The 13,013-nt window shown below is 41.8% G+C and overlaps 1 protein-coding gene across 2 annotated transcripts in view; it reads left to right on the top strand.

The window, feature by feature from the left end:
• Nucleotides 1-13,013, top strand: part of STAC (SH3 and cysteine rich domain) — a 100,873-nt gene that overhangs the window by 67,782 nt on the left and 20,078 nt on the right. For both annotated transcript variants that reach the window (XM_054729810.1, XM_008154062.3), the window contains 2 exons: nt 6,937-7,001; nt 8,995-9,083. In XM_054729810.1, coding sequence (XP_054585785.1) covers nt 6,937-7,001; nt 8,995-9,083 — 154 coding nt within the window. The remainder of the gene's footprint in view (nt 1-6,936; nt 7,002-8,994; nt 9,084-13,013) is intronic.

Genomic DNA, 13,013 nt, shown 5'->3' with positions numbered 1-13,013 from the left:
GGCTGTTCCAGGACACCTGCAGAATCCGATTTTTTTTTTTTAATCCTCACTCAAGGATATTTTTCCATTGATTTTTTAGAGAGAGTAGAAGAGATAGGGAAAGACAGTGAGAAATATCAATGTGAGAGAAACACATTGATTGGTTGCCTCCTGCACGTGCCCTGACCAGGGCCTGGGCTGGGGAGGAGCCTGCAACCGAGGCATGTGCCCTTCCTTGACTGGAATCAAACCCAGGAACCTTTGATCCACAGGCCGACGCTCTATCCACTGAGCCAAACCGGCTAGGACCAGAATCAGAATCTATATGTGAATCTGTGATATGAATCTTGTTAAAGTTTGAGAAGCAGGATTAGAAATCATGGAACAAACCGCTCTTCCCCCCCCCCCTCCCCAATACACACAACACATCCTGTTATATAAAGAAACTAAGGCACTGAGTAATACACTCAAAGACTCAAAGTTGGTTATTCGCCATCTCTTTTATGTGAAGGGGCATTTTTACCGCCTTATTCAAAGAAATCTGTTAAAAGGACTTAGCAAGCAATAAACCTCTAAAAAGCTTTGGAGATCTATTAGCCATTCCTTTGATCAGCAGTAGCTTTCTTTACAATGCACCCTAGGAAGCAGAAGAGATTAATTATGCAGCAGTTTGCTTCAGAACATTTTCTTTGATTTGATTTAATCCCCTGTCCATGCAGTTTGAGAAACAACATAGAGAAAACACCCTGCTTATGGGGTCCCAGGTCCCCTCAGTCTTCTCACCGTCATGGCGAGGACAGTGCTGGCTTTGCAGAAGCAGCGCCTGGGCTTCCAGACACAAGCAGTTTTGCATCACATGTTTCCTTTATGTTCTAAAACATGCACAGTGCACACAGATATTATTTCTGCCAAGCCAGGCAGCATGTCAAATCCTGGAGGACTATTTTTTAAGATATATTTTTAATGATTTCAGAGAGGAAGGGAGAGGGAGGAGAGATACAAACATCAATCATGAGAGAGAATCATTGATTGATTGCCTCCTGCACGCCCCCTACTGGAGATCAAGCCCACAACCAGGGTAGGTGCCCTCTCTAGGAATCAACTGTGACCTCCTGATTCATAGGTCGCCACTCAACCACTAAGCCACACCAGTCAGGCCTGGAGGAATATTTCTAAAGCCACCTTAGAAGAGGGTACATGTCCTAACTGGTTTGGCTCAGTGGATAGAGCGTCAACCTGCGGACTGAAAGGTTCCAGGTTCGATTCTGGTCAAGGGCATATACCTCGGTTGCGGGCACATCCCCAGTAGGGGGTGTGCAGGAGGCAGCTGGTTGATGTTTCTCTCTCATTGATGTTTCTAACTCTCTCTCCCTCTCCCTTCCTCTCTGTAGAAAATTCAATAAAATATATTTTTAAAAAAAAAAAAAGAATAAGAAGAGGGTACAATTCATGCTCATTTCTTTACTGGTAAGAGTGCAGTCTGCATTTTCTTTAGAGAAGATCTTGGGCAGGTCTGAGCGTTTCTGGTTTGTTGTTTTCAACACTACTGCTGAAATGCAGACGGGAAGCATTGTTGGTCTTCACCTTTGCTTTAACTGCCAGCGACTCCACTGGAAGCAAGGTAATGAGCAAAGTGAGAAGAAAAAACTAGGCTGCATATTTCAGCATGAAATGCCAAATAATGATGTTCCTGGCTGCCTTCAATAATTGCATTTCAGTCTTACTAGATGTGATCATAACTTTCCTGGAAGAGAAGCAGGGGAAAAAGAACATAAGCAAGACAGATTCCTAGAACTATTCTTTTAAAAGGGTTGGGTGATCACATTCACTTGAGGATATTACAAAGCTGAATAGTACTTTGCGTTGCACTAAAGCGAAGAAATTCTGCCCAGGAAGAAAAATGGCAAGCTCATGTTTGTGAAATTATGCTTGCCTTTAGTAGGCACTGGTTCTCTCTCTCAAATTTTGAGTTGTCACAAAAAAAAAAAAAGGAAGCAAATCTTTTAATGGCTCTGTTGGCAGATGCCCCTGGTTCTGGTCCCCCTCCAGTGGACAATTCCCAAATTACAAATGCAAATATTAGGGTGTGTTTTTGCAACACATAATTAGTATCCAGATCATTTGCAATAACATGAATGGACCTAGAGAGTATTATGCTAAGTGAAATAAATCAGACACAGAAAGACAATGCCATCGGATTTTACTTATATGTGGAATCTATAAAACACACAAAACAAAACAGAAACAATCTCATAGATACAGAGAACAAATTGATGGTTGCCAAGGTGAAGGGATTAACAAAATAGTAGTTATAAAAACAGTCACAAGGATATAAAGTACAGCAGAGGGAATATAGTCAATAATATTGTAATAACTGTGTATGATGTCAGATGGGTGCTAGACTTATCAGGGTGATCATTTCAAAAGTTATATAAATGTCTAATCACTGTGCTATACACCTGAAATTATATAATATTGTATGTCAACTGTAATTGAAATAAGAATTTAAATTTTAAGTTACTATAGGCAAATATTAAGCAACAGAAAGATTATATAGCTATATTAATTGAGGGTGAACTTTAACACCCCCCAAAAAAGAAGCATCACTAGAGAATAGTATCATTACATGGTCAAGCGCACTTCACCAGAAGATATAAATTCTAAACTTCCGTCCACCTAATGTGTAGCCTTTAAATTACAGAAACTCAAAGAGGAATTGATAGAACTATTAGGAAAATTGGCATTCCCCTTCATAGTGAGGGATTTTAACACACCTTTCAATCATTGGCAAGTTGGATAGACAAAAAAATTTAGTATAGGCATAGAGGAAATGAGGACACGTTTGACAATTCTAATTGACTTAAAAAAGACACTCAATCTCACAAATGGACAATTCACATTCTTTTTAAGAACACTTGGAACAATTATAAAAATTGATCATATGGTAGGCCACAAGCAAGCTTCATAAATTAATATTATATAGAACACATCTTTCTGACAACCAAAAAATCAATAGTCAAAAGATAAGTAGGAAAACCTATAATTTGAGGAATTAAAATAAACTTTTTAAAAGCTCGTGTATTAAAAAAGAAATGAAAATTGGAATATATTTAAAACTAAGTAATAGGGAAAACACTACATATCAAAACTGTGGAATGTAGCTAAAGTTGTAACTATTTACCTTTGAAACTATTCAATTAAAAAATAAGAAATGCTAAAAAATAATCATCTAAGCATTATATTTAAGAAGTCAGAAAAAATAGAATAGAGCCCATGAAAGAAAGGCAAATAAAGATTAGAACAGAAATGATTAAATGACAAAGATAGATCATAAATCCTATGAGTGGTTCTTAAAAAATTAAATGCATAAAATTTAACAATTTTTAAGAATAAAATAGAGATATAAAACAAAAGGCAATAATAAAAAGAATGAATATAACAGAGATCAAAAGGAAAATAAAAGAATCTCATGGCCAACTTCATGCCAATACATTTTAAAACTATTTTTAAATAGGCAAATACCAAGAGAAATGCCATTGAGCAAAGTCTGACTCAAGAAGCAATAGAAGTAGAAACCTTGGATTTGCTTCTAATCATGATAGAAATGGAATCAATATTTCAAATGTTTGCACTATGAAAAGACCAGGCCCAGTCAACTTAGTAAGTAAATGCTACCAAACATTTAAGGTAAAGAGAGTTTCTGTATTACATAAGCTCCTCCTGGACAACAAAAAGTGGCAAGGAGGAAGGACAGCAGCATTGTCTAACTTAGTTTATGAGGCTAACATAAATCTGACCTTAAAATCAACAAAGACAGTAAGAGAAAGGAGAATCACAGGCTAGTCTCCCTCTTGAACATGGAAGCAGAAATCTGAAACAAAATCTTAGTTAACTGAATCCAATCATGTATTTTTAAAAGACAATGCATAATTACCTGGTTGGACTTATTCCAGGGATGCAAATTTGGGTCAATGTCAGATAAGCCAATAATGTAACTGGCTGCATTATCAGGTTAAAGATAAAAATAATCATCTCATTAGAAAACACAGTAGTGAACATGGGCCTCACAGGACTCAAAAGCAAAAAAGAAAGACAGAATATAGAAAAGGAACAGAAGAAAGTCTTTTGGGGATGTGGCAAAACTAAAGATTCATTTTGCATCTATAACACCAGGAAATATTGCTAGGTGAAATAAATCATATGGAAAAGGATAAGAACCATATGACTATACTCATACCTATACTGATAAAAGGGTAATATGCTAATTAGACCAGGTGACCGGACATCTTCTGGACACCCAACTTCCTTCCAGACAAAGCCACGGTGGTGGGGGCCGAGGCAGAGGAGGTTAGGGGCGATCAGGCCGGCAGGGGAGGGCAGGGTGGGGAGGGCAGTTGGGGGCCATTAGGCTAGCAGAAGAGCGGTTAGGTGGCAATCAGGCCGGCAGACAGACAAACAGTTAGGAGCCAGTGGTCCCAGATTGCAAGAGGGATGTCCAACTGCTGCTGCCCTGCAGGATGGGGCCTAAACCGGCAGTCGGACATCCTCCGAGGGGTCCCGGATTGGAGAGGGTGCAGGCCGGGCTGAGGGACTTCCCCCACCCCTCCCCCCACCATGCATGAATTTTGTGCACCGGGCCACTAGTGTAGGCTCTAAAACAGAAAGCAACAAACTCAGAGACACAGATTACAGTATGGTGGTGACCTGAGGGAAAGTGTGTGGGGGATGGGGGCAGGATGAAGAAGGTAAAGAAGGTCAAATATATGGTGACAGAAGGAGACTAGACTTTGGATGGTGAGCACACAGTACAATATACAGATGATGTAGTATAGAAATGTACAATTGAAACTTATATAATGTTATTAACCAATGTTACCCCAATTAATTTAATTTTAAAAATATGCCTGCATCAGGGATATATTCTTTGAATACTTGTTCTGAATGAAATTAGCAATCAAATTATTTTTAATAAAATAAATTTAAAGCAGCAAACACAAAAGCTGTATGATATATTTTTGGTAAATAGACTTGATTTTGAAAGGAATGGGTTTTATTTATTAATTTTTTTATCCTCACTCGAGGATATTTTTCCCATTGATTTTTTTAGAGAGTAGAAGGCAGGCAGGAGAGGGAAGAGAGAGAGAGAAACATAGATGTGAAAGAGACATATTGATTGGTTGCCTCCCACACGTGCCTGACAGCGCCCCTACCAGAGCCAGAGCCTACAGCCCAGGTACATGCCCTTGACCGGAAATCAAACCCAAGACCCCCGGTTCCACAGGCCAATGCTCTAACCACTGAGATAAATTGGCCAGGGCCAGGAATGGGTTTTAAAAATCATTTTGGCACTGTTCAGTTCTGCTGGCAACAATATAGCTAAAAACACATTTGGGGTCACTTCAAATGATTTTTAATGTAGTTCACAAAAATGATACACATTTCAAACCAGATACTTAAGGGATACTCAGTAAAAAGCTAAAATAATGTGGAATTACAAAACTGTAAATGCCATCCAAACTGTTCATTGCGTATGCACCTTATGTACGTCACCTTTTTAGCTCCAATCAAGAATTATCTAGGAAGATTCTCTGTGTGTTTTCATTCAATAATTGAATATTCTTTTAGAAGTTTCCGGTTTCCTACCTAGGGGATCAAATATCTACACCAAGATTTTAGGTAATCACATTATATCAACTGGCCTCTACTCATTGTCAACTGTGGAGTGGCCAAATATTGAGGCAGACAAGGCCCATAGGTTTGGGCCTCCCTTTTCCACTTACCAACAAACCCGAGCTCCTCTGACCAGTGCAGATTGGCCTCCTAGGGATGATGGGATCGCGTCCACAGGCTCTGGAACGATAAATTGGAGAAGAGATGTTTACTCAGCCTCGGCACATTTACAGGGGCGCTTGTTCGGAAGCGTGTTTTCTACACCCGTTACTGAGTCCCTCTTAAGGACAGTGGAGATGCACTGACTGAAGCAGGGGCCGAGCTCTCTGTGGTGTGTGTCTCTTCCTCTACTGAGATGGCCTCAGTAATCTGAAGGGAGACCAAAGGAAGAATAAAGCAGCCATGTGTTATGTTTAAATGTGGAGTCTTCTCAAGGGTGGGTTAATTCAGACACCGTAACGGTATTCTATACACTTGGAAACATTCGCCACATTCGTGTTTAAGGAGGAGACACGCAGTGAGAATAAGGCCATGCCGTTGGTCGGCTCATGGAACGGGCCATGGCAGAGCCCGCACAGCCACCAGGGACCTCCCACGGCTGTGCAATGGACAGCGGAAACTGCTGCCCATTTTCAGAGCCCTGTTCTCATCAAAGGCCACAAAGTGGCTGCTTAAAATGCAAAAGGAAGAGAATTCTGCATTCCCAAGAACAAACCAAATGAGAAACCACGCTTTTATTCTTTAATCCGAATAATTGCCTCGGTGCATTGACAAGGAACTATTTTGAAATTTAAAACACTTTAATCTGAAAAATAAAATGTAGATATCATTAACAAACTAGAAACAAGATATGGACAATAGATCAGAAAAAAACGGTATTTAGAAAAGGCAATTCGTATCCAATTAAATCGGGCCCTACATCACCCTCCATCCCCTAACAAGTGATTTGATGCATGTAACAGAGACGCAGGGCGCGGTTTCTGTTCACGAGAAGAGCACTGCCAAGGGAGACCCAGTTGTAAACACGCAACTGCCAGGCAAGCGAGAGGATGTGCCAGCTGGAGGCGTGTGCAAGGGTGTGAGTGTGCAGAGCCGGCGGTGCAGAGCCCGCCCGGGGAGTCAGGGTGGCATCCCACAGACAATGGGCAAGCTGAGCCACCGAGAACAAGGAAAAGGCAGCAGTGAAATAGACTCCATTGCAGGGAGTCAGAAACCACAGTTTTCAATCACGTTTCCAAAACACGGTGACTGGATCCATAAAGCTCCCGCTTTCCCTTGTCTCCTCAGTGTTTACGTATCCAGAAAACGGCACGGACGACTTCAGAGACCAAGCGAAGAACATAAACCACCAGGTATTTATGGACGCCGCAAAGGCAGTTTTTGTTTCCACATATATGTTACACACAAGTACATACAGACTCTCCAGTGTGTAAATTATACAATTACATAACATAGTGGCTGTATTTTATAGTACATAAGTATATATTTATTATATTTTCATATTCATTTGTATATTTAGCATAGAATCCACAGAATAGAATAAATCGATAGAATCAATAGAATAAAAGATACTTGAGCTTTGGATAGCAGAGTGAATCAAATAAAAAGGATATAGTTGTGCACAACTTTTGTTTGTTTTATAGATAGCATATATTTATTACATAATGTATTTAAATATAGTATAGAATTATATATTATATAATACATAATATGTATATACATATGTGTATATGTTATATAGTTATGTTATATATTATATAATTTTTAATTTATTATATGTATTATAAAGTGTAAGCATTTGTATAGCATTCATATTTAATTGGTTAATAATAGTAGCTAATCTATCTATATAAAAGCTTAAGCGACTGTAGTAACTGAATGAACGACCGAACAGGCTGCGTGGGGCAACAAGGCTGGCAGGGGAGTTAGTGAGGGCCAACCAAACGACTGAGCAGCAGGCTGCATGGGGCGACCAGGCCGGCAGTGGAGGCAGTTGAGGGCGATCAGGCCAGCAGGCAGAGGCAGTTAGGGGTGATCAGGCCGGCAGGGGGGCAGGTAGGGGCAACCAAGCAGGCAGACAAGTGAGCGGTTAGAAGCCAGTGGTCCAGGATTGTGAGAGGGATGTCCGACTGCTGGTTTAGGCCCAATCCCCGGGATCAGGCCTAAACCAGCAGTTGGACATCCCCTGAGGGGTCCTGGATTGGAGAGGGTGCAGGCTGGGCTGAGGGGATCCTCCTCCCCCAACCATGCACAAATTTCATGCACCGGGCCTCTAGTATTTATATAACACAATACTCTTTATAGTCTACAAATTGGGGATAACAATAAAATCTACCTCACAGGGCTGTTGTGAGGATCCAGTATGCTAATGCATGTAACCACACTGCCTGGCACACAGTACACTATCAAAACAGTAGTTCTTATTATCATTATTGCAAGGCTTCACAGCCAATAGATGGTGATCCCATGAAATAACCAAAAACTGTCTGATAGCAAAATCTGTGCTTTCTTCACAGAAAGAATGAACTAATTGGCATGTATATATACCTGGTTCCCTTGGATACTTGAGACACCAAATTTTAGGCTTACTGAAAAGAAGTCAATTTTATGGATCACTTCGCAAATTATATAAATGTCTAACTACTCTGCTGTACACCTGAAACTAATATAATATTGAATGTTAAATGTAATTGAAAAATAATTTTTTTTTTAAAAACTGAATTTTAGGAAGTGAAAGTTTTTTTACTCCTATTCACATGTCCCTCTTTCTACAGAGAGAATATTCTCATTCCTGGGGCCAATCCTGTATCACTTTTCATGAACAACTATATAAAAATATTATTTTAAGAAAATTGTAGTATTTCTCTTTTTTTAATGTTTTTATTAATTTTTAGAGAGAAATGGAGGAAGAGGGAGAGAGAGATAGAAACATGGATGAGAGAGACACATCATGGATCAGCTGCCACCTGCACACCCCTTACTGGGGATTGAGCCCACAACCCAAGCATGTGCCCAGACTGGGAATTGAACCAGTGACCTCTTGGTTCTACCCCTTAGCCTCACCAGCCGGGAAAAAATTATAGTATTTCTGACAAAGACCTCCACATAATTGTTTTCAAATGGTTTGCAATAAGATCAATCTCAGCTAAGAAATTAAAAAATAAATCAATGGTTGAAACAGCCTTTAATAACGGTTAGCTATTTTAACACTTAAGAGCCATACACTGAATTACTTTGCATTCACTTCACCATTTCCTTTTTTTTGTTTTGTTTTGTTTTGTTTTCCTTGCTTCTCTCCATTTCTTCCTCCTTCCTTCTCTGATTTGTCTTCATTTCCTCTTTCAGGGACCTCTTTCCAAAGACCCATTACAGATGAACACCTATGTTGCCTTGTACAAATTTGTACCACAGGAGAATGAAGATTTGGAAATGAGGTAAAAGCATTTTTTTTACAGAAAAGAAAAAAGCAAGAATGAAAGAAAGAATAAATAATTCAATTTGTGTTACCTCCGGGAGATTTAGAGCAATTCTCAAACGTTAGTGCGCATGCAACCACCTGCAAGGCTGGTTCCAGGGGATTGCTGGGCCAGTGGCAGCTTCTGAGTCAGCAGATTGGGGGCGGGGCTTGAGAATTTCTAGTATTTCTAACTGGTCTGCCGGTGACTACGCTGCTGCTGACCCAGGGCCACACCTCAAGAAGCTCGGTTTTAGCACCTTGCCAACAGAACTGCTAATGGGAGTTTTCATGAAAGTTGCGCATCAGATGCACTTGGCATCCTGTGGAGTCCCCAGGGAATCAAAAAACTTGTATTTCATCCCCAAATTAGCATTGATTGAAGAATCAAACTAAAGCCATTTGCTTCTCCTGCTGGAGACTGGCACCTCTGCCTGGCTCACAAGGATCCATCCCACTTATGGTAACTGACACTTGGGGACGGGAAGGTGAGCTTTGGGAATCTTTCTCTTGACCCCAGTTTTTGTTCCTTGTGCTTCAGTGTGGAGTCAGTCCTCTGCTCACGTCCTGTTTATTGCGTGACCTGAAGTGCTTTGTAAACATCTTAGACATAAAAGAATAAGGATGACCTCTTCCCCCTACCATACCTGTGAGGGTGAAGTGAGTCGTGCATACGGCATATAGCATGGTGCCCGGTCATTGCGGACACTCAGTAACTGGTAGTTATTCCAATCTGTATAATATGGTGTGTTCACTGGCCTGTCCCCAAGGAAAGGCTTTGCTCCCCTCCTCCATTCATGACCCTAAAACGTAAGTCATCTGGGGAGAAGGCTTTGGTGTTCCCCAATCCCAGAGCAGGGGAGAAAGGGCTGCTTTTCTCATCCAATGGGCCCCGGCACATTGGTTCTTTCCAAGTCCGAAGAGAATGGAGAGATGTTAACACTAAAAACTACTGAAATGTCAGTCTTAGTGAAATCGCCTCCATTTGGGGTGGACTCCCCTTGCCTGAATGCCAGGCAGACCAAGTCACAGTCATGTCATTCCCCTTAGATGGCGTCCAGAGGGCCCTGTCCCTCCGCCCTGGGCTATGTGGGCTTCTCTCCGTCCTCGGCTTGTGTCACGTCCCAGGAATAGTCCCTGTGCCCTTGCCTGAATGTGGTTTCCCACCTCAGTGGGAATCAGCCGCTCCTCTTCCTCTTCCCCAAAGCCCCTCCAAAGGACAGAGCTGCCAAAAAGGCTCCAGTTAGACCCTGTTTCCCTGGTTCCATAGGCCATTGGGTCAACTCCTGCAGCCCTCAGGTGCAGCATTCAGTGAGACTCCACAGCAGATGGGCGTATCCCGCCGGAATCTGGTACCTCCTGGCTCACACTGAGGTCAGCTGTGTTCAGTGTCCGCCCTGGTCTGCTCCCAGGCATTCTTGGGCCTTTGCAGAGCACAGTTCAGGGCCCGGATCTTGGCTCCTTAGATTCCTGCAGACGTTTAGGCTCTGAGTTTTCTCCACCATTGGGTAGGAATTGCCACACTGAAGTCACTGGCTGGAGTTGTGAACACCACCTGAACTGTCTGGCATGGGTGCAGGAGGAGAGATGGCATTTGTCAAGTGCAGCCCTATTCTAGCGGGGACATAACAAGCCCTGAAGGTTAGAGCCCCCCTAGGATTCGTCACTGGGGTGGTACCTGCCCTTCAGCGAATGGTCCCCAATGGACTACCTGCTGATGAAGACAAGGATGACATATTTACTTTGCAATAAATACAGCATATTTTGTTCTTCTTGAGATTGTCATTTGGGGCATCTAAAATTTTAAATTTAACAACTTATTGTGTGGGTCCCACCGGTTTATATTAGAAAATTATCTGAAGCCATCAGATTTAAAAAATAAATAAATAAATAACACAATTCCTGATAAATATAGAATGTTACTGAGGAATGTCGTCTAGCTGCCCGGTGGTGGTCAGGCAGATGCTGATGTGACATGTCATAACTTTCCGTGCTTATTTTAGTGGGTTGCAGGCCTCTAACAGCCAGATTGTCTGGTCACGAACCAAACGTTTACAGCCCTCTGCGAGGCACACAGGACCGTTCATTCCCAGGAGGGAAATGTCTGCATTACACCGACTACAAGAATAGAGTGATAAATCAGACTTACTTTTTTTTTCTTTTGCCAAGAGATTCTAGGTTCCCATTTTAAAAGCCAGGCGCTTGATTTAGAATGGGTGAGGCTATGCTTTGGGGATTTCGTGTAATTCCGTGAATGAACCGGAGCTTTGTGAACTATCGTTTTCTCCTTAAGCCATAAAGTAGAAAAACAAATTCTGTTTAACAAAATAACCATTCTCATCCACCTGCATTCTGATCCAGGGGGCACGCTGGGTATTGTCCTTGGGAAAGAGAACAAAAGAAGCGAGAGTACAGGGAATGTTAGGAGTATGAGCTTGACGGCAAAGAAGGCCCAACAGTCATAGATCACTTCCGGAGCATTTGTCATATGCCTGCTCAATAGTAAGGAAAGCCTTTTCTGCCAACAGCTAGCAGTCCAGATCTCCATGCCGACTGCCAGTTGCATATCCCTTACCTGCCTACCCTGGGAGTGGATGGCAAGAGCAGCTCCTCCCTCCCTCCCACAAACCTGCTCCTTAGGGTGAATGACATCACCATCTGCCCAGGCTTCCAGTCACCAGAGACCTCTCTTTCCCTGCATTCAGTTGAGTACACTGTTTCTTCTCTGTTCTCTCCTTCCTAGGGTGACTGAGTATTTAATGAGATAATTTCAAATAAAAGCTAGGATTTCATTCCCAGGACAAAGCAAGGTGCACACTATAGTTTAGATGCCTTCTGTTCATAATTTGCATCTTTTCACAATAGGTTTCATTTCCTAGTTTTCTGAACAACCTCATTAACACAACCCTAACACAGTCAAAGACTCTGACTGGCCCATTGATAAGGAGGCTGTGATACCCTGTCCCTCATCTTCTGAGCAGGTTTTGCAGTTGCTGGTGTGACTTGTCATAGGTATGGAATTTTACCCCTGACATGAAAGATACGATGCCATCGTGTGTGAGACCTTCAGTTCATGGCTGAGAATTTGTTGTCTCCTAACATTAATGAGCCACCCAAGTTCCTCTGAGTGGAAGGAGCTTGTGTAGTAAGTAGATAACCTTCTGTAATTAAGGGTCTTAGACAATGTCCACCAATAACCCTTATTACCAAGCTTTATAAAGAGCTTGGTAAATGACACTTTATGGACTGCCAGCCTAATTCATGAGCAAAATTCTTTAAAATGCTACTTGAAATACAAACTGGAGAACCCCATTCTCATCAGTATTGACATCATTATCATCCCATACTGCCTCGTGCCGAATCATCCTCTTGGCCAAGTGGGTGGGTATGTGTGTGATATACTTACCTATGAACATCCATTCCCACACACTCACAGTCAGATCTGCACGAACACACACACACATTCATGTGCACACATTCATACACACACATCATGAGCGCGAGCTTGATAATACATGCTTAGCTTTTTAAAGAAATTAAATCCTGCCCAGCCAGCGTGGCTCAGTGGTTGAGCATCAACCTATGAACCAGGAAGTCATCGTTCGATTCCTGGTCAAGGGCACATGCCTGGGTTGCGGGCTCAATCCCCAGTGTGGGGCGTGCAGGAGGCAGCCAATCAATGATTCTCTCTCATCATTTATGTTTCTATCTCTCTCTCCCTCTCCCTTCCTCTCTGAGATCAATAAAAAAAATATTTTTTTTTAAATAAGAAAGTTTTGCCCTCCATATGCAAAGTAACCAGTCCCATTATCCTCACTGCTTTTGGGGTCAGAAGTCTAAAAACAGAGTCTTAGAGCCATTGCTTGTTATTCACACCAACACACTTTTTAAAAACCAATAAGAATTACTT

Source organism: Eptesicus fuscus, chromosome 18 (assembly GCF_027574615.1).
Source record: "Eptesicus fuscus isolate TK198812 chromosome 18, DD_ASM_mEF_20220401, whole genome shotgun sequence".
Lineage (NCBI taxonomy): Eukaryota > Metazoa > Chordata > Mammalia > Chiroptera > Vespertilionidae > Eptesicus > Eptesicus fuscus.
The sequence above is the reverse complement of the archived record's forward strand: the minus strand, read 5'-3'. Positions and strand labels throughout refer to the sequence as shown.